A 21,794-nucleotide genomic window follows, 5' to 3' on the forward strand; every position below is an offset into this window, starting at 1 on the left:
CTGTGAGGAAACAACCATTCTGGGCATTCCTGAGCTTTGGGGAAGGTGACCGTCCTTCCAGCTGCTGTGGGAACCTCCAGAGCCATGCTGGGGCCTTAGCACCTGGGAACAAGGCCTGCGAGAGACCAGCTCTTTCCAGTTCTTCCACTGATAGTTCACCTGCTCAGAAGGCCAAGGGGGAACTGGAGGCTAATGTATTCACCGCGTGTTTCCTTACGTGGGCAGGACAGAGTTCCCAGCGAGAACAAACAAGCACCTTGTTCAGGCGCTTTCCATCCTGCTGATGTTTGCAGGGCAGCCTGCGCCTACCAGGGCCCTGACAGTACTTTCTAGACACAATCTTCTTGTCCTTTCAACAGTCCCTCAAGAGACCAGCCCTCTCACGCTTGATGGACAAGGAACCAGGGTCCAGCACGGGCATGGAGCCTTTGTGTCTCAGAGGTGGGACTCGGGGAGGCCTGATCTGATCCTGGGCTGTTTGACTCCAGACAAGTCGTCCTTGCCATCTGCAGAGAGGAGCCCCAGGCAAGAGGCGGTGGGCAGAGGCTGCTGGGCTTCAGATCCAGTTCTGCCCTGTATGACTCTGGGATATTTTCAGATCTCAAATGAGAAACCATTTGGAAGAAATGCTGGGCAAACTCTGGGTGTAATGTCAGTACAGCCTATCAGAAACAGCAATTTTTAAAAATGAAATAGCATCAAGTAGAAAAAAAAGATAAATTGGAAAACACAGGCAGGCATACATCACACTTACTAAAGGGAAGAACAATTTGCATGTATGTGTGTTTGTGTGTGTTTCACAATGTCAAATGCAATTTTTCTTGTAGATGGTCACAAGTATAATTACTGGTCCTGTGTACATAAACCCCAGTGGTTAATGGGTCTCACCCTCCCTGAGTACAAAGGAAGAAGTCAGAGGATAATAGGAGACTCCTTTGATTTAAAGAATTTAAAAAAAAAAAACCAAAAAAACCCTTATGTTTCTAAAATCAGAATACATTGACAATAACAGTGTGCATCAAATGACTACTCTTTTTCCTTTCTTAAAGAGCTGTAGGCTTTTTTATAACCAAATCAGTTCTAACCCACAGGTACTTTCCCAGCCCATGTTCTCAAGTGGAGGGAGGACAGGAGCTAGATCCTGTCATTAAACCTTTCCGGGGAGTCCAGTTCCAAAAGGGTGGGGCTCATGTAGCCCCCAGCTGACCTCCGAAAGCCTGGTCTGCACTCGGGAAGACACAAGGAGCAAGAACCTGGGGTCTGGGGCCCAGAAAGGAGAGAGCCTGAACTCAAAGATTCCCAAAGAGGGAAATCAAAGGGAATATCACCTGGACAATCAAGGACATCAGTGATGCTATAAAGATGCCCTTTCAAAGTTCTTAAAAATGGAGTCACAGTACACCTGGATATGCCCAAACAGTCCCAGTGTCTGCCTGTTGTCCCAACAAAATCACTAACAGTATCCTTTCTCTCTCAAAATGTCCTAGCTTGAATGATAAATTATCAAAGCATGAATGAGTTTGTGAACTCTGCTAAGCTCACCCCTGCTTCTCCCAGCCCTTTTCTCCTCTGTCTCCTCCTCTCTCTTCAGAAAAGCTGAACAAGACTCAGGTCCCTGTCCCATGTCCTCCCCTGGCCTTCATCTCTGTTCACCCAAAGCAGAGCTGCTTTTTGGGGCATGTGGCTCCCTGGCCCAGCGTTGGGCTCCTCTTTCTCCCCAGAGGCCAAGTTCAAGATACGGCAGCTGGCCTAGGAAGAGGAGAGATCAGAATGCACAGAATTTTGAAGAACCACTGGAACCGTAGTGAGTGCCCACGTGCCACAGACCACACTGGGGACCTAGGGAAGCCTGTGTACCGCCCCGAGCCCCAATCTCCTTGTCCGTGGTTCCTCATCTGGAACTCACAGAGTAGGGTGAAGGGACTGCCCTGGATGGCCCTGGAGGTGGGCAGGGCTGGCACCTTAGTGCAGGGAAGGGTACAGACCTAGCATTCATTGCATCCTTCCTCGTGCCCAACACACAGTACACACTAACAGACAGTCACTGCAAGGGAGATGATGCTACTCTTTTGCATATGAGAAAAATAGTTCAGCACTTTCCTAAGCCGTGTGTGTAAAAGTAGCAGAACCTTGAGTCTCTACATGTTTTATTGCACATCTGTGTCACCAGTTAGTCCTTCATCCTATGTGTCTCAGAAGTAACCATCAGCCATGGAGGGATGGAAGGGAGGTGTTGGGATGGGGAGGGGCTGTGGTGACAGGAGGGAGTCACTTTGACCTAAAAGTCACTAGACACTCCTTCACCATCCACTGGGCTGGGCGCTATGACTCTCACAGGGCCTGCACACGTGAGGTATGCAGAAGTGTCTCCTGCACTGACATGCCCCCACTCAGCCATGTGTAGCCATGGGCTCAGGAGCGTGGGTCAATGACTTGCATTCTTGTGTTGGAAAAATGAAGAGTTAGACCTTGCCCTGAGCAGTTGGCATGGAGGGAGCCAGGACTACTGCTGTTTAGTCGCTCAGTTGTGTCCGAATCTTGGTGACCCCATGGACTATAACCCTCCAGGCTCCTCTGTCCATGTGATTCTCCAGGCAAGAATACTGGAGTGCATTGCCATTTCATCCTCCAAAAGCCAGGACAGAGACTGATAAAGAATAACAGGAATATCAATAATGAGGACAAAATGGATGCTAGCTAATGTTATCCATATGCTGATTAAGTGCCAGACTCAGGGCTGGCTGCTCTAGATCAGGGACCTCATTTGACCTGACATACCCAGGAGGAAGGGATACTCAGGATCAATAGCAGAGGAGGACCAGATCTGTCCCATATCTGCATGGTAGGGGTGGGCAGGCTCGTGTTGGGGTTCTGCAGCTCAATATGTCAGGTTCCAGAGACTGCAGTGCTGAGTAGGGTTTCACTTGCCTAGTTTTGCCCCTCAAAACCACCATCATGAGGCTCTTTGATTTTTCAGCGATGTCTCCTATGTCCTCCATTTGTAATCAAACCTGTGTTTTAGTGAAGTGCCAGGCACTCTTAGTGATATTTGTCTCTTGGCTGTCTGTGTGAGGTTGCTCCTTTGCAGAAGACCAGGCTGGGATAAAGGGTTGAAGCCCCCCTACTTCAGCTTTTTCCTCAGTCCTGTCTCCAGTGTGCTCCTGCTGGGCTGTTTGAAGTACCCAGGGCAGGACGTTCTCATGCAGCCCCGGTTCAGGAATTGTTCCAGATTCATATGTTCAGGCTCTGTTCTTGGCCTTAGGGTACACAGGCCCACAGCCCACCCACCCTGGGCTCAGCCCATTGCTTCCTTTCTCCCTTCCTCATCTCCATGCTGCCTCTGTCTGCAGTCTCAGACCCATCCTCAGGGACCCCAGCTCCTAGCTCAGCTCTCCTCCAAGATTTCCTAATCACAGGGGCTTTGGCCCCTGTTCCCCTGGGTTCATCACCAAGAGTCACCAGCAGCTGCCCAGTTTCATGGAAATTTCCAACTCCTCAATCTCCATCTTGGGGCCACCACTCACTCATTGCGCAAAATTTTAACTATTTGTTGAACAGAATATTTAAACAAAAACACCTGAGGTTATGTAATTGCCACTGGCTGCAGCTCCCTGACTTGCACCTCCGGAAGGGTTGGGACAATCGTGGTCTGGGTTGGACCTAGGAGCTCCCTGTGACATCTCAGCACACACGGGGCACATCTGATTATAAGGCTGCTGATGAGGGTGTGGTTTGAAAAGCATATTTGCTCCTTTATCTGTGAACTGAAAACTTTTTCATCTGGATTTCACCATTTCTTAATTTTGCTGAGAGATCACAAACCACAGATCTCCAGTTTGAAATACGTGTTCTTGGGGGTTCAAATTTCCAGTGTTCATCCTTCACCCCAATTGTTCCAGCCTCAGCAATTTCATTTCATCAGCTGTCCTGCCAGGGGGCCCTGGCACCACCTCATGCCAGTGTAACAAAGACAGGTAGATCACTTTAAGTGCAGCCAGATGGCCTCCTGCACAAAAGATTTTTTTTTTAACTTTTAAAATAAGTTTCTCAAATAAAATAAGACAGATAGAGCCCTCTGCCTGGTTCCCTCAACCTAAACCCCCCACCGCACAACCTGGTCCCCACTCAGGGGTTGCTTAGCAGGATGTCCAAGGCAACTTGAAAATGACTTGAATCTCCTCTTCTCCCAACACACACTGTGGGCTTTTTTATAAGAATCAGATCGAAGTGGAACAAGGTGTAAAGTTTCCAGCAGTGAAATGCACCTATCCCATTGTTTTTTTCTCACATGCTCACACAATTCAGCATCAAACTGAAACAAAACAAAACAGAAAAAGGCATCTTTGGCAGGTTTGGGCTTGGAATTGTGGCAGGAACTAAAGACACTTATGAGAAATCATATCTCAGGGACCCAGCCAAATCCAACCTGGATGAGTCAGGGCCAGACTTTGGGAGAAGATCTGGCCTGCTCTGTGACTCTTTGGGTATGTCCCTAATGCTTAGGACAAGGGAAGGCAGGTTCTCAGAACTTTGTATTTCCCATCCAGAAAGAGAAACAAAGAGCCTTCCTGACTCCCTGGACGTGGGCCAAGGAGGTCATTCATAGTAAGAAAAGATATGCAGCGATTTAAGATGAACCTGAAGAGAAAAAACAAACAAAAATTGAAATGGATGGAAGAAAAACATGATTTATAAAGTAATATTAAAAACATTTAGTTTTAAACAATGTGAGGATAACCTTTGCAATGGTCTTGAACATTTTTGGGTCTTGGATTCAACTGTCTTTCCTTACAGAAGAATGAAAAGTAGCTCAAAGGTAGGAAAATGTTAGATGCTGGAGCAGAAAGACCAGCTTCACCTTGCTTTGGGGTTCTCTATGTGCTCATTGGAAAAGACCCTGATGCTTGGAGGGATTGGGGGCAGGAGGACAAGGGGACGACAGAGGATGAGATGGTTGGATGGCATCACCGATTCGATGGACATGGGTTTGAGTAAGCTCTGGGAGTTGGTGATGGACAGGGAGGCCTGGCGTGCTGTGATTCATGGGGTCGCAAAGAGTTGGACATGACTGAGTGACTGAACTGAACTGAACTGATGTGGCTCAGTAAAATTGCCAACATCCATTGGATCATAGAAAAAGCAAGAGAATTCTAGAAAAACATCTACTTCTGCTTCATTGACTATGCTAAAGCCTTTGACTGGGTGGATCACAACAAACCGTGGAAAATTCTTAAAGAGATAGGAATACCAGACCACCTGACCTGCCTCCTGAGAAATCTGTATGCAGGTCAAGAAGCAACAGTTAGAACTGGACATGGAACAACGTACTGGTTCCAAATTGGGAAAGGAGTGCGTCAAGGCTCTATATTGTCACCCTGTTTATTTAACTTATATGCGGAGTACATCATGCAAATGCCAGGCTGGATGAAGCACAAGCTGGAATCAAGATTTCCAGGAAAAAATATCAATAACCTCAGATAGGTAGGCAACATCATCCTTAAGGCATAAAGTAAAGAGGAACTAAAGAGCCTCTTGATAAAGGTGAGAGAAAAAGCTGACTTAAAAACTCCACATTCATGCTGGGAAAACTGGTCAACCACCTGTAAAAGAATGAAACTATAACACTTTCTAACACCATACACAAAAATAAACTCAAAATGAGTTAAAGATATAAATGTAAGACCATAAACTATAAAACTCCTAGAGGAAAACATAGGCAGAACACTCTCTGACATAAATCATAGCAAGATCTTCTAATGATCCTCTAATGACCCAGAGTAATGGAAATAAAAGCAAAAGTAAACAAATGAGACCTAATTAAACTTAAAAGCTTTTGCACAGCAAAGTAAACTATAAGCAAGGTGAAAAGACAGCCTTCAGAGTGGGAGAAAATAATAGCAAACAAAACAACTGACAAAAGAATTAATCTTCAAAATATACAAGCAGCTCATGCAGCTCAATACCAGAAACATAAAAAACCCAATCAAAAAATGGGCCAAAGAACTAAACAGACATTTCTCCAAAGAAGTGGTACAGATGACTAACAAACACATGAAAAGATGCTCAACATCACTCATTATCAGAGAAATGCAAATCAAAACCACAATGAGGTACCATCTCATGCTGGTCAGAATGGCTGCCATCAAAAAGTCTACGAGCAATAAATGCTGGAAAGGGTGTGGAGCTAAGGGGACCCTCTTACACTGCTGGTGGGAATGCAAACTAGTACAGCCACTATGGAGAACAGTGTGGAGATTCCGTAAAAAACTGGAAATAGAACTGCCATACAACCCAGCAATCCCACTGCTGGGCATACACACTGAGGAAACCAGAATTGAAAGAGACGCATGCACCCCAATGTTCATCACAGCACTGTTTACAATAGCCAGGACATAGAAACAACCTAGATGTCCATCAGCAGATGAATGGTTAAGAAAGCTGTGGTACATATTCACAATGGAATATTACTCAGCCATTAAAAAGAACACATTTGAGTCAGTTCTAATGAGGTAGATGAAACTGAAACCTATTATGCAGAGAGAAGTAAATCAGAAAGAAAAACACCAATACAGTATATTAATGCATATATATGGAATTTAGAAAGATGGTAACGACGACTTTATATGCAAGGCAACAGAAGAGACACAGATGTCAGAAACAGACTTTTGGACTCTGTAGGGGAAGGCAAGGGTGGGATGATTTGAGAGAATAGCATTGAAACTTGTATTTTATCATATGTGAGATAGATGACCAGTACAAGTTCAAACCATGAAACAGGGCACTCAAAGCTGGTACACTGGAACAACCTAGAGGGATGAGATGGGAAGGGAGGAGGGAGAGGGATTCAGGACAGGGGGGACACATGTACACCTATGGCTGATTCATGTCAATGTATGGCAAAAACCACAACAATATTGTAAAATAATCAGCCCCCAATTAAAATAAATTAATTAGTTAAAAAAAAAACCAACTCCACACTAAGATCATGGCGTTTGGTCCCATCACTTCATGGCAAATAGATGGGGAAACAATAATGGAAACAGTGAAAGACTTTATTTTCTTGGGCTCCAAATCACTGCAGACGGTGACTGCAGCCATGACACTAAAAGACAGTTGCTCCTTGGAAGGAAAGTTATGACCAACCTAGATAGCATATTAAAAAGCAGAGACATTACTTTGCCAGCAAAGGTCCGTCTCGTCAAGGCTATGGTTTTTCCAGTAGTCATGTATGGATGTGAGATTTGGACTGTAAAGAAAGCTGAGTGCCGAAGAATTGATGCTTTTGAGCTATGGTGTTGGAAAAGACTCTTGAGAGTCTCTTGGACTGCAAGGAGATCCAACCAGTTCATCCTAAAGGAAATCAATTCTGAATATTCATTGGAAGGACTGATGCTGAAGCTGAAGCTCCAATACTTCGGCCACCTGATGCAAAGAACTGACTCATTGGAAAAGACCCTCATGCTGGGAAAGACAGCAGGCAGGAGGAGAAAAGGACAACAGGGGATGAGATGGTTGGATGGCATCATCAACCTGATGGACATGAGTTTGAGCAAGCTCTGGGAGTTGGTGATGTGTAGGGAGGTCTGGCGTACTGCAGTTCATGGGGTCAACAATAGTCGGGCACGACTGAGGGTCCGAACTGAACTGCACTGACCCCTCCACCAAGAGGCCTTCCTGAGAACCATTTCTGCTCCACCCAGTTTCCCTCACAACTCACAGATCTCTGCACATCTTCACTCCCATGTTCACCTATCTGTATCTGTTTCTGGGGTCTGTCCTCCCTCTGCTTGCCAGCTCCACCAGACTTTCTCCTCCACACCACCCCCCAGCTGTCCCTGCTAGGACACCCTCTGAGGGGAGCTGCTATTCTTCATTCTTGTCTCTCTGGAAGTTTTAGACATCTCCCATCATGCAGCCAAGTCCATGTTTGTTTATCTGCTCTTTGGCCAAAGCCTGATCTACTATCCCAAGAAGGAAGGCAGCAAAACTGTCTGTCACCTGTTAACTATTTACAAAGCAGTACTTTTTTTTTTTGCTGTTGCTCACATGCCCTGAGGGCTTTGCTTTGGTCAATTTGACATAATTTGAATAATGTGCCAAGTTAATATTTCTCTAAACACTTTCATGTGGTTACATTTGCAATGCATGTTACTATATTAACATAAGCCATAGTATTCATTTTATTTAAAAAAATTCATTTGGCAGGTTTCATATGGAACACAGTAAGTCCCCAAGGCTATAGATTGAAGCATTAGGAAAAATGGAACGTACTATTTTTAACATACTTGTGCAAAATCCCCAGACAGAGGCTTTGCTCACAATAATCTATCTTGTTGAGGCACTTTTTTTTTTTTTTTTGTCTCAGTAAATGTTTGGAAAGAAGATTATCACCCTAACTCATTTTCAGTGATTAGATGGAAAAAAAAAAAAATAGAGACAGCGAGAAGGCAAATCCAAGAGGAGGATTTAGTAAAAGTAATATAGGAATGCAAAGAGCTGGGAAGTCTAGAGACAACAGAGGCCTCACGGGGGAAGGTCCAGGCGAGGGGCTCAGTCTGGGTTCCCAGACTGTGGCCAACAAAATCAGAGACTGGGGGTGGGGTCCCCGTGGCAGTATGTTTTGCTCTGTGGGGACCCTCACGGTGGGGAAATCGCTGCTCCAGACCAGAGGTGCTCGAGTTTGAGAGGTGAGCAGAGGGCTTCTTAGGACACGTTTTTTGGCTGCAGCGCAGAGCTTCTGACTCAGCAGGCCTGGGTGGCACCTAACAGATGCATCTCTAACGGGTTCCAGGAGCTGTGATGCTGCAGGCCCAGGACACAGGACAACAGTGAAACTGGACTCTAGACTTGGGATACTTAGCTTTGGAGAAAAGACAAAGCTGCAGGGATTGTTTGAAAGCTAAATCAGACTCTCTAACAGAATCCCGCAGCCCCTGGGATCCCCAGGCTTGTTACACCTGTTTCCAGGCTGCACATGAAGATATCAGTGCACGTGGAGATGGAAGGGGTGTCAGGAGGCGGAGGCAGGGCCAGTCCAGGAGTCTCACTGAAGCAGGTGCCCTGCCCATTTGCTGCCTTAAGCCCTGGACATCCTCCTCCTCCACATGTCAGCCTGTCACCATGGACCACCAGCCTCCGTGTGGCTGCTTCTCTTACTCTTCATTAATTTCTGTGGCTCTCACTCTATTAGCAGGATTCTCGGAGTGTATAAGGCAGATTGTTCCTCACTCACCCAGTGCCCTGCAGAGCTTAAGGGCTAAGCGAGATGCGGGAGGAACAATCCAGGTTCTATGAATGTCTTGAGGACTCATTTCTAAAATGGTCTTCACAGACTCCATTGCCAACAGAGGTTACTTTATAGGATGGGATTTCGGGGGAACTGTTTGGAATATCTTCTGTCACCTTCCAGACCCAGTCCCACTCTCTCGGGCCTGACCTCTGCCCTGGGAACCAACCTGGCCAGCACTACTGTCGGCATCACCAGCGGGAGCTGAGGACGACGGGATGTTGATTCCCTGGAACTTTGAGCCAAGTCATTCCACGCACACCCCCTGCCCCTGCCCCGCTCCTGCTTCTGCTGATGGAAGTTTGGAACTCTGACCCTCTGTCCAGGGTCACTCCCTGACTTTGTATCTGGTGACTGACTGCTCCCTCCCTCCCCGCTTCCGGGGAGGTGACTCTGTGTCCTGCCGGCACTTTTGTAACTAGTTCCTTTAATAAACTCTTCTGAGCTGACGCTAACTGGAGTGTGCCGTCTCTTCTCTGCTGGTACCATAACTGCTACACTCACTTTCATATTTTCAGATTATTTTTTCCCATGATTGCATTTCTTATAACAAGCCGGTGTTACTTCTACAGTAAAAGTGAACAGCAAAGAGAAGAATCAGGAAAGGCAGCATTCAGCATGCTGCAGGGGCAGGGAACTGCTCCCTGACCTGGCTCACTCTGGGCCCAGGTTTTCATCCCCAAGGGGACACAGAGCTGACCCAGGTCCCTGCATCTATGCATGCGATACCCAGGGGAAGATTTTAATTCAGCAAATTATGATGGTGCAAAAGGATTTGCCAGTAATGACTCAATTCACACTCTGGAAACAGAGTATTATAACTTCATTCTACACTTATTTCATGGTCTGCATCGAGTTCAGAGGCTATAGATCTCTTTGGGGCTAGGCAGACCTGGGGTCCAGTCCAGGTCTGTGTGATCTCAGAGAAGTCACTTAACCTCTCTGAAAAACAACCTTGTCATTGGCAGAACCTTGTCAGTTCTCTGTGGGGATAACTGAGATAATATATTTTCAACATTTAGCACAGTGAACACCCAGCACGTCCTCAAAACACAGAGATAATTCTCATATAATTACTATAAATGTATTCATAACTTAGCAATTGTGAGTACAGTAAGGTGGGCAATGAGCTACCTGCTTCTAGTTTTCTATAAGACATGTATAGAAACAAGGTAATTTTGGTCCCAGTCTGGCCTGAGCTCCTTCAAGGTCTTCAACCCCTAGTCTGTCCTTTCTGAGTTGTGGGTCCCAAATTACCTGTGGCCCAACTGGCTCTGCTTTGGGATAGCAAGCCCTCCTCCTAGTTGGCAGAAGGTCTGCAATCATTAGAAGGTCACTTCATGCACAGGTGTGTTACCACCTGGTGTCTGAGGAAGAAAACTTCCCTCCAGCCAGTTTCCTAGGACTCCGGCCGCCAGCCTGGGTGGTTGGTTGGGACAAGCATCTTGCTGTCAGTCACTGAGGGCTTTGCAATTGACTCACTGCAGTGTTGGGCCCGCCATCTCAAATGTTTGCTCTTCAGTAAGAATCTTTTCCTAAATAGGATTCAAATTTAGTGCCTGCAAGAGGACATGGGACAATTCCCCTATAAAGGCACCCCGTCCTTCCTGACCATCCAACCACTCTGCCACAGTCAGACGGCCCATCCACACCTTTGCATAAAAAGCACAAAGTGTTTGATGCTGTTCATCAGGGGGCCATATTATGTGAAGGTAGGAGTCACTCTGAAGCTATATGTCTCCAGGTCTGAAAGAGCAAAACCAGTTCCTTGTCCAGCTTCATGGACTGGGAGAAAAGGCTAGCAACGGAGGCTTTCAGGGAGGCATGGGAAGGACTGTTGGTCTCCATGGACTGTGCCACACTCTTACTGCAGTCCCGCCCTGGCCACTCTCCCTCTGCTCATCTATAGCCCAGGTCTGCAAGAGAATCATGGAGATCACAGGTGTAGCATCTTTGTGGCTTGGGCCTTAGTTCCTGGTGTCCAGTATGCAGTTACCAGCTCCAGTTATAGAACATGTGTCTGCCAGTGTGTCCCCTATGGGACCAGACCCTCCACTGGGTACCCAAAGGCTTGCAGCTGCCAAATTGATCTTTAAAATGAAAATTATTCACATCCTTCTCCAGGAGTAAAATACTTCAATTTTTTTTTCTGTGCTATTATAATAATAAAATTCAAGCATCTCTCTAGAACCCACAGGCCCAAGAAGCTCAGCCTTTGGTTACCTTCCCGTGCTCATCAAAAAACACCCTGTCACCTGTTTCCTGTGATCCATTCTCCCCACCACTTCCTGTCCCTCGACCAAGCCCCCCTTGCTCCATTTTCAGGACCAGGATGTTTGCACAGAGGGTCCCCTTGCTTGGTCCCTATATCTTCCCACACTGTCCCTGCTTCCCACACTTAAAGAAATTCCTCCATCTCTGGGCCTCTTCGGATCCCCCAAGCAGACCACCCTCTCCTCCTCAGTCTTGCCTCTGCATCCCACCCCATTTATCATTTGACATTTTCTCCCTCATCATCTTTCTGTGAATGTAAGTGTGTAAAGGCAGAGCTTGGGCTTGTGCTCAATCACTACATTATGTCTGATTCTTCTGTGACCCCATGGACTATAGCCTGCCAGACTTCTCTGTCCATGGGATCTCCCAGGCAAGAATACAGAAGCAGGTTGCCATTTCCTCCTCCAGGGGATCTTCCTAATCCAGGGATCAAACCCACGTCACCTGCATTAGCAGGTGGATTCTGTACCACTGAACCACCTAGGAAGCCCCATAAAAGCAGAGAACCTTGTCTATTTCCATCCATCACCAGGACCCTAGAACCCTGCAGAGACCATGAAAAAGTGAAAAAGTGAAAGTGAAGTCACTCAGTCGTATCCAGCTCTTTGCGACCCCATGGACTGTAGCCTACCAGGCTCCTCAGTCCATGGGATTTTCCAGGCAAGAATACTGGAGTGGGCTGCCATTTCCTTCTTGCAGAGACCATAGTAGGGATTTAATAAATATGTGAGGATGAATAATGATTTCCCAGGTGCCTTCCAGTTTAGAGCCTGGTCCTGGCTCCAGGCCAGAAGGCCCAGGAGAAGTCCAGGCAGCCTTGCCAGCTGTGGATGGGCTGTACTACAGGGAAATGGCAGCAGGAGGAGATGCCCCAGCCTGGTTCGTGAGGAGTTCACCCTCCCCACCATGCACCTGATGGAGAGAGGCTGAGGATACGGGAGGAGACGGAGGCTGTTGAGAAACTGAGAACGTTCAAGTGTGCGGAGCACTAGGCCGCAGGTGTGGACACAGTGGGTTTCCAGTGCTCCTGGGCCCGACACCAACTGGTGGGCTGCTGGGCCTCTGCGCTAGGCGGCTTGCCCAGGCCACAGCTGGCCAGGCTCAGCTGAGCCTCCCTGGAGGAGGAGAGCTGTATAAACAGGAAGTCGCTGCCGCTGCCCGATGCTGATGTGGTTTGATAAGTGTCGGGTCCTCAAGTCCTCGGAGGTCTCTTTCTCCCAAACAGTTTCTCTATCGGTTTGAAGCCACAGCCCCGGTGCAGGAAAATGAACTGGTAAGTGTAGATGCTTGCCTCCTTCCTGACTCAATCACTATGGGAGGGATGGGGGTGGGCAGGGGGCTTGGAGAGAGAACGACTGAAAAGAGGAGAGGGGAGGGAGGGACAAGGAATACATGAGGAAAAGGGTGAAAGGGGGAAGAAAATAAGGAAAGAAATGAAGGGGAGGGTGAGACACAGAGGAAGAAGCAAAGGAAGAACTGAGTGACCACATAATTTCTCTAAAGTAAAATCAGCTAAACAAAATGGAACCTTAAAAAGCTAGAGGTATTTTGAAGGGATCAGTGTATGAAATTTCATAGGTTAGAACTTCTGTGGATAACTTGCTTGCAAACATCAAGTCAGAAGCACTGTTCTTCGAGAAACAGGTCTCTTCAGAAATTCGGTTTTTAGTGTGTGCTCTCTGTGGGGAAGAGATAAAGCAGTTTAGCGCCATCCTTGACAGGTCTCTCCAGCCCTCTTTTCCCTGCTTCCTACACTGTCTCCATCATGGAGCTCGTCTGGCCCAACTGTTCCAGGTAAATCGCTTCCAAATCTCCATTCTGTCGTCATTTCACTTCCAAAAGTCAGTCTCAACTTATCTATTATCATCTCCAGCCTGGTGCCCTGTGGATTTACCTCAAACTCACCGAAATCTGGCCTCTGAGCATCAAGTAATGTACAGAGACAGAATACATCTAAAATAAGAAATAGAATTGCTTTGGAGGAGCAATTTTGTAATTCTGAAGTATTCCTCCACCTCCCCACACATTGCTAGGTTCTTCAATGCAGTTGGAGATCAGTGGCTGTTCATGGAGTGAATGAACTGATAAAAGACGTCACCACCCACCTAAATGGAAATCACTCCATGGTGAAGCCCAGTGAGCCCCACCCCCGCCACCCTCCCTGTTCCTCCTCTGCTACCCCATTCAAGTCTTCTTCTTTGAACTGTGCCATGTAGCATCTTTATGTGTCCCCCTCTTCAGCTTCTCCACTCCAATACATTTTGCTGGCTAAATCTTTCTCAAGCAAAGCTTTAATACTTGACGTGTACGCACATGTCCTACTGTGTGCCTAGCTCTGTGCTAAACATCTCACATGCATGGGCGAACAGTCTCATCAAAGTCACCATGTTAGGCAGGTGCCGCTGTCTCTCCCCATCCCTATGTACAAGAGGAAAACTGAAACCCTTGTGCAATACTAGTGGGCTTGCCATTGGTACAGCTGTGGAAAACAGTACAGAGATTCCTCAAAATACTAAAAATAGAACTGCCATATGATCCAACCATTTTGCTTCTATGTATTTACCCAAAGAAAACAAAGGCACTGATTTGAAAAGTTATATGAACTCCAGGGTTCTTTGTAGCATTACTTACAATAGCCAAGATATGGAAGCTACCTAACTGCCCACCAATAGGCAAATGGATACAGAAGATGTAGTATATACATACACACACCTTGGATTATTATTCATTCATGAGAAATGAAATATTGCCATTTGTGGCAACATGGATGGACCTAGGAGATATTAAGCTAAGTGAAATATATCAAATAGAGAAAGACAAAGAAATCCGCAGGATTTCGCTTATACGTGGAATCTGAAAAACAAAACTAACAAATGGGAAAAAACAAGAACAGATTCATAGATATAGAGGGTCAAGGCATGGGTGTCAGAGGGGAGGGGGTGATAAAATAGGGGAAGGGGATTAAGAGGTACAAACCTTCAATCATATAACAAATACATCACTGGGATGTAATACATAGCATAAGAAATAAGGTCAATGATATTGTAACTTCTTTTTTTTTTTTTGATATTGTAACTTCTTATGGGGACAGATGGTAACTAGACTTATGTTGGGGATCATTTCATAATGTATGCAAATGTCAAATTATTGTGTAGTACATCTGAAACTAATAAAATATTGAAAATATTGTACATCTACTTTATCTCAACTTAAAAAATTTAATAGCAAGTAAGTCAGAGGAAAATCGAGCCTAGAGGTGGTATAGCTCACCAGGGTGAAGCAGGAAGTGTGCGGTGACTTCACAGCTGATCACTGCATTGCTCTCTCGGGCTCTTACTTAAACACTGCTTCTCAAAACTGGAGAACATAATAGTAAGTCCTTCCCTCGGACATTCCAGGAATTTTCCAGTCTGTGCCTTGCCCCTTTCCAGTTTGCCGTCCCCTGGAGATCTTCCAGTTTGGCTTCTGTGAGCTCCTCCCCCACATACCTACCTTTGCTGTTCCCCTGGCCTGAAGGGTCATTTTTCAACATATTCAAACCCTATCCCTTGTTGAGGACCAAGATCATATAAATACAAGATATCTCCTTTTGGAGGTATTTCCATGTGACTTTCCTGTGTACCCAGTATCTAGCCCTCTTTCGTGACCCCAACCTCCTAAAGATGTCCTGGCAGCACCATGGTGCCTCTCCCAGGCCCCCGGGGGCCGAAGGAATGCCCACCCTCCAGTGGTCAAACTGCAGGATATCTCCCAACTATCCCTGCTGTCTTCTCCCCAGCATCCGGACTAAGAGGGAAGTTATTCCTCAGAGCTCACTATGAGCATTCCTTAAAGACATATTGTCTCTGGAGAACTCTATCTCACCAGCCTGCACCCAGGGAGGTCAGTATGTCCAAAGCCTTCATGAATTCAAGAGTAGAAATGCATAGTTGCTTTTCAAATACCCACTCTTACTTTATTGCCAGTTAAGTAATTTGTGGATTTTTAAACTTTGGATTCATTACTGCAGGTTATTAAAAATAACTGTGAGTTTCAACATGCAATATACTAATTAAGAGTTCACTGGCTGATTCCTATCATTTCCTTCAATTCCTGAAATCCAAGTTCTCTCTTTCTCCAGTTTATTAAAATTCAAACATACATCCTGTGTTTAGTCAAGTTCCAGGTGACACTGTTAAAAAAAAACTACTTTTTAGATGAGATAAGTAGTTGGTATGAATCTGTAAGAACAAATTGATAAAAACTTAAAAGTATTGGACATGTAAGTTTTTAACCTTTGAGAGTACCGCCACCCCCTCAGGAAAAAGAGCCCTAGGGACAACTTAATAATGTGCAGGAAATTCAGAGGAATCTGTGTTAGTCTGATGCTCCTAAGCCCCACCTTGGAGGAAAGTACAGAAAGTTAAATGCAAGAAAATTTAGGACCTGGAGCTATGCTAGTTTAACTAAGAAACGAGAGGTGGCAGTTTGGGTTGGGAAGCTAGATCTGGGAGGCTTCAACTCCCAGCTGCAGTGTCTACAAGGAGACACTCTTAACAGCTCATGCACCCAGAGCTGCCCTGTTCTCTGCCCCTAGTTCTCTGCCCTTTCAGCAAAATATGGGGTGAAAGGGCTGGTCCCTGAACCGTGCAGAGGAAAAACATGCATGCATTCTGAGGGCTGCAGCTGAACTACACGCCCCAAGGTCTCAGTAACCTTCAACGCAGCCCTTAGAGGCCTGACTTCTGGATGTCCAATGTCTTTCAAGTTCTCACCAGTCTTCTTCTCTGCAGTAGGGTTTGGGAGGCATGCTCAAAACCAAAGATTCTCCTTTTGAACTTTCATTCTGCTAAGTTGTATACACATCTCTGGGTTGGTAAGTTAACTTTGGATCTTGGTTCTCTCATCCAAGGCACCTGAAATTCCTCCAAGCTATATACAAAGTCCTGATCAGAGCTTCTACAGTGGACCAACGTCTTAAATGCCTTTCTGGCAGCTTACCCTTCTTCCCCTAGTCTGCAGGTAATGAAAGAGACCTGGGAAACAGGTCTTGTTGAGGACTAACTGCATTTTGAACCCTTCTTTTCTTTTGTTGTTGTAGTTTAGTCACTAAGTTGTGCCCAAATCAAACTCATGTCTATTGAGTCATGAACAATGTGTCATGGTTGGAGGGCATCACTGACTTTAGGACCTGTCTTATAATTCTTTTGCAATTACAATGGATTTCTTCCATGCTGTACACATTTCTAGGTGCCTTTTAAAAAATGGCACCAGAATTGAGTTTGGACTGGAAAGCAGGACTATGATGCTTCCCTCCCTCCCAGGGGAAAATGTACAATCAGGGGTTCTCCTTTGTCTAATCCATTTGACAGTCATTCTTGGCTCTTTCAGCTGGCTTGTAGCTCATTTACACTCAATGTGGAAAGGATGCCCCATGTTGCCCACTGCAACCCCATTTTCATATGTTAGAGATATACCAAGGTGACAGACTTTATTTTCTTGGGCTTCAAAATCACTGAGGGTGGTGACTGCGGTCATGAAATTAAAAGATGCTTGCTCCTTGGAAGAAAAGTGATGACAAATCTAGACAGCATATTAAAAAGCAGAGATATCACTTTGCCGATAAAGGTCCATATAGTCAAAGCTATGGTTTTTCCAGTAGTCATATACAGATGTGAGATTTGGACCATAATGAAGGCTGAGTGCTGAAGAATTGATGCTTTTGAACTGTGGTGTTGGAGAAGACTCTTGAGAGTCCCTTGGACTGCAAGGAGATCCAATCAGTCCATCCTAAAGGAATCAGTCCTGAATATTATTGATTACAAGGACTAATGACACTTTTCCAAACATTCTTTCTCAGAAAAAATTAAAAGAGAAGGGATGAGCCTAGAGTCTTCCTGAAGCTGAAATATGGAGAGTCAGATTTTCCATCCCCTTGTTCCCTCCCCTCCACACAAGTGTTCATGGTTCTTCACACCAGTCTGGGTGGTGGAGACCAGGAAACAAACAGCCTGTTCCTTTCTCTCCCCTTCCTAAAATAATGCATTTCCCTCCAAAGCAATCTTATAATTTGTGTATGTTCCCAGTGTCCTTCATTACAGGTGGCTGGCAGCCAGCTCAAGGCAAACTGTGAAATTCACAAGAGAGCCCTTGTAGATGGAAAGAATCACTCACTAACTCTAGTAATTATGTTTTTTCTTTTTATTAATAGATTAACCCTCCAACGTATCCTCAGCTAAGTAATTTATCAAATATAAATTCCAGAGCCTATACATAATTGGATTCCTTCTTAAGCTTTAAATGGATCTATCCTATAAGACCTGGTTTGTTGAGGGTTCAGTGGAACATGAGAAGATGAAATGAGGGGGACTGGGGAGTTAACACTTTAAAATTGAGACTTCCTAGGTTGGTTCAGAGAAGGCTGTATTTCTGGGGAAGGAAAATAAAGAAAGATGAGACAGGAAGAGGTGAGAAATCTTAGGATTTTGTACAATGAGCACTGTTTGGGGAGTTATAGGTTTTCAGCCAGGCCAGCAAAAATCTCCCTCAGCAACATGAGAGGGTTATGTAGGAATATTTCTCCTTAAGATGTCAGTAGTTCAGTTATGCATTCAGTTGGCAAAAAAGTTAGATTGGGTTTTTCTGTAAAATGTTATGGAAAAACATGAACGAATGTTTTGGCCAACCCAATATTACTGTCTATCAAACCAAGCCAAACACAGTGACATAAAGCCACTTCACCACCATTTGACTGTGCCCACAGAGTCTGTGGATCACGAGTTTGAACAGGAAAGAAAGGGGTGATTTATCTCTGCTCCATGTACTTGGGGGCCTCAGCTAGAAAAAAAATTGAATGGCCAGGAGTGATGCTTACAGCTGAGGGCTGAACTAGGGTCATCTGGAGGTGCCTTCTCTGAATATCGGGCACCCAGGCTAGATGGTCTGCTGGCTAGGCTCCACTGTGACTACTGACCACAGCACAAAGGCCTTGCCTTTCCACGTTGCCTTTCTTGCCTGCTATCTCTGTGTGGCCCATGTTCCAGCAGGGCACACAAAACACAGATGTACAGGACCAGAAACTGATAAGCACTAGAGGAAAGGAACTGATAAATTATTCTAAGAGCAAAGAAGGAATGAAGTGTTCTGCTCACAGAGGTAAGGAAAGGCTTTCTGAAGCAGGTGGCTTGGAGCAGAGGGGAAAGATCTGTGTAAGATACCAATGTGCAAAGAAGCTGGGGGAGGGTGGGGAAGGTGGAGGGCCATAGGCTTTCCTGGCTGAGACACAGACTGAGCAGATATGCGCAGGCAGGAACACATATGGCAGCTCTAACTATTAACAGCTGAATGCACGTAAGACATTTCATGGAAGAAGATTCAGGACATGAGAAATGCCACCTGATGATAAAAGCAGCTTAAACACTGGGTTGAAAGCTTTGGCTTTTATTTAAAGGTGTGCTTCTCAAAGCGTGATCTCTGAATCAGAAGCATGGGCAAGACTTGAGAAATGCAAGTTCTCAGTCCCACCCCAGATCTAATAAATGAGAAACCCTGGGGAGGGGGACCAGCAGCCTCAAAAGCAGGTTCTGGCTAGAGACCCTCTGCTCCCAGGTGTTGGGGGATCCCTCAGAGAGTGCTGTGAGCTGAGATCGTCTTAAAGCAGAGGACCCTGGTTGTGGTGTGTTGGGCAGTCTGAAACGAGAGAGCAGACACATGTCTCCATGAGACACATGTCTCTGTGAAAGAGATCATGCACAATCGGACAAGTGCAAGAGGAGAGGAGGAGGGGCAGAAGTGATGGGAGAGGCACTAGGGCAGGCAAAACTACTTGGAAATCGGTGAGACTGTGAGTCCTTCTTCACAGCATCCCCTCTAAGGACAAAAGCCCTTGTTGGGCTATTAAGAATTTCTCTACATGTTTGAATCACATGGCCCAGGAATTTGGATATAAACTGAGGACCCAGGGGTTGGGTTACAGACACGGTTTCCTGTTACACAGTCAAGCTACTTTCTGCAGGTTGCCTGAGGGAAAGCATTGCTTGGTCCAGCGTTTTCTTCTTCATGCTTCATTACAATGTCTGTTGGCTCCACCAAGCTGTTGCAGAATGGGCTTAATAATATGACCTAACACACACAGTTCAAAATTAAGTAATTCTAGCAAACTCAATATATATTAGATATTTTAATTATCATTTTTTCTTGTTGTCATCATCTTTATTCACTTATCAAAGATATACTTGCTGTGCGGCCATAGTGTGCAAAGCACTGAGAATGTAGTGGTCCATTCTCTGGGTCTGTCTATCCTTTGCTGAGAGCTCATTGGTAAGACGGACAAGAAGGTGGATCTTAAATGCTAAAGAATTGGATTTGAGCTCTAAGTTTTATAAAGTCTTAACTTTAATCTTGGAAAACCACAGCTCTAGCCCTCTTTGTTCATCTGCAAATGATATTAAAAGACGTGCCTTGTTTCACAAGTCTGTGTAAGGATAAAATGAGAAAAAAGATGGGAAGATGGTTCTTTACTATTTGATCATAGTCAAGGCCATAGTCAAGGTCATAGTCAAGGCCATAGTCAAGGTGCTGCAGAACCAGTGCTTCTCACTCCTTCCCCATCCCCACCACCCACCTCCACTCCCCGATAGCATCCATTCCTGGTGCCTCCCTCTCTCTTACGTTCCCCACTGGAGTGGTACAGATTTCATTGTCTCTTCCTCTGGGCTGCCCCCAGCCATCCTTCCATTCAATGAAAGTCAATTAAGTCATAAATTATTTGGTCAAATGACTAATTCAGTGACTATATCAAACAGATTTGCCAACAACTTGTTCCTTTTGATTCTTTATCGAGAATTTGGCAATCTTACTGGATGTGATGATTTTATCAGCTTATTAATGTTTTAAGGGACGTTTCATTTGTGCTGCTCTCGGAGTCCTGGAAGGCACCAGGACCCAGAGGAATTCTCTGATGGAGGACAAGCAAAGGTAGTCAGCACACAGACCACCACCCCCCTGACCCTGCCCTGACTGCCTGACTCAGAGAGGAAGGAGATGGGGGTACTCAGAGAATATGGAATATGGAATATGAAGGCCCTGGAGCCCCAACTCCTCTAACAGCTCTCTTAGGCCTGACAGTCCATCAAATATAAATTATTGGAGACATTAATAAATATTTTGGTAAATCTGCCAAGTTTGCAGATTTGAAACATTAAATGTTTTAAATTTAATACACTGAATTAGCCCTCCAGTGCTGAATGGTCCAGTCACCAGTCAGTGAGTGGTCAACTGATTTTTGAGGGCTTGTTGAGGTCCAGAAAGATCCTGCCGAGTGGACTTTCAGCCACTCATGAGCACACGGAGCCGAGCCTGGTCTTCAACACACTGTGATCAGCCTTGTCTCTGACAGTCACCGGATTCTGACTTGAGCCCACAGCACTGAGCACTGACCAGTGTCTCAGCAGAGGCCACAGAAGCAAAGGCAGGGGAACTGGTCTCCAGCCCCCCACACCAGGGTGGGATTTAGCACCACCTGGAAAATTCTGGCCTGGAAATATCTTAGGTAACATCTCTGCTCTTCCTCTGTCTGAACCTTCCTAAAGCTATCATTTTTCCCACCTGTTTCAACAAGATTTCTATTTCAAGTCAAGAATGAAGGTCAGAGAACTTTCTCCATTAGCAAGTGTCCTCTGAGTACACTCAGCTTCCAGGCAGGGCCCAGAGCAGCTGGAGAGCTGACCTCCACCTCCCTTTCGGTCTGCATCTGTGATTGTGTCTGCCCTGCCAGGGGCCTGTGCCTGCCTGTGATCCATCAGCTACGGTTCCACCCAGTGTATGTGTGTGTGATGGCTATAGCATCTCTCATCTGGAATAAGGTGAGGCTCCCAGAGTGGAGACGGGACTGGAACAACTCCACCCTCCCCAGCATCTCTTCAGGAGGAGGAGGAGGAGAAGAAGGAGTGTTTGATAGAATGGATGATTCCTGATGTCCTGTCTTCAGATTCTGTACAGTGAACTCCCTGGGAGGACCCTACCAGGGTGGTGGGTGGTGAACGTGATACCCTATGATTTCCGCTACTGTTTACTTTTGGCGAAACTGAGGGCTGTAGGTCAGGAGGAACACGGTGAAGACACATGTCAGTAAGAGATGAAGGTGAAACTGAACAGCGAGATTCTGAGCAGCTCCATCAGCTGCACTGGGTCTCTCTGCTGGGGCTCTGAGCCTGCTCACCTCCCATGCTATCCGGCAGAGAAATTGGCAAGAACT

At 45.8% G+C, this 21,794-nt stretch overlaps 1 protein-coding gene across 2 annotated transcripts in view; it reads left to right on the forward strand.

The window, feature by feature from the left end:
- Positions 1–9,741, forward strand: part of CXCL12 (C-X-C motif chemokine ligand 12) — a 28,188-nt gene extending 18,447 nt beyond the window's left edge. The window contains exon 4 of one of the 2 annotated variants that reach the window (XM_043925411.1): positions 4,548–4,587. In XM_043925411.1, coding sequence (XP_043781346.1) covers positions 4,548–4,572 — 25 coding nt within the window. In that variant the 3' untranslated portion in view covers positions 4,573–4,587. Of the gene's footprint in view, positions 1–4,547; positions 4,588–9,409 lie in introns of those variants that run through there. The other variant, XM_043925408.1, reaches the window with a different exon arrangement.
- Positions 9,742–21,794: the final 12,053 nt, after the last annotated feature.

This window comes from Cervus elaphus, chromosome 15, assembly GCF_910594005.1.
Source record: "Cervus elaphus chromosome 15, mCerEla1.1, whole genome shotgun sequence".
In the NCBI taxonomy this organism is placed as follows: domain Eukaryota; kingdom Metazoa; phylum Chordata; class Mammalia; order Artiodactyla; family Cervidae; genus Cervus; species Cervus elaphus.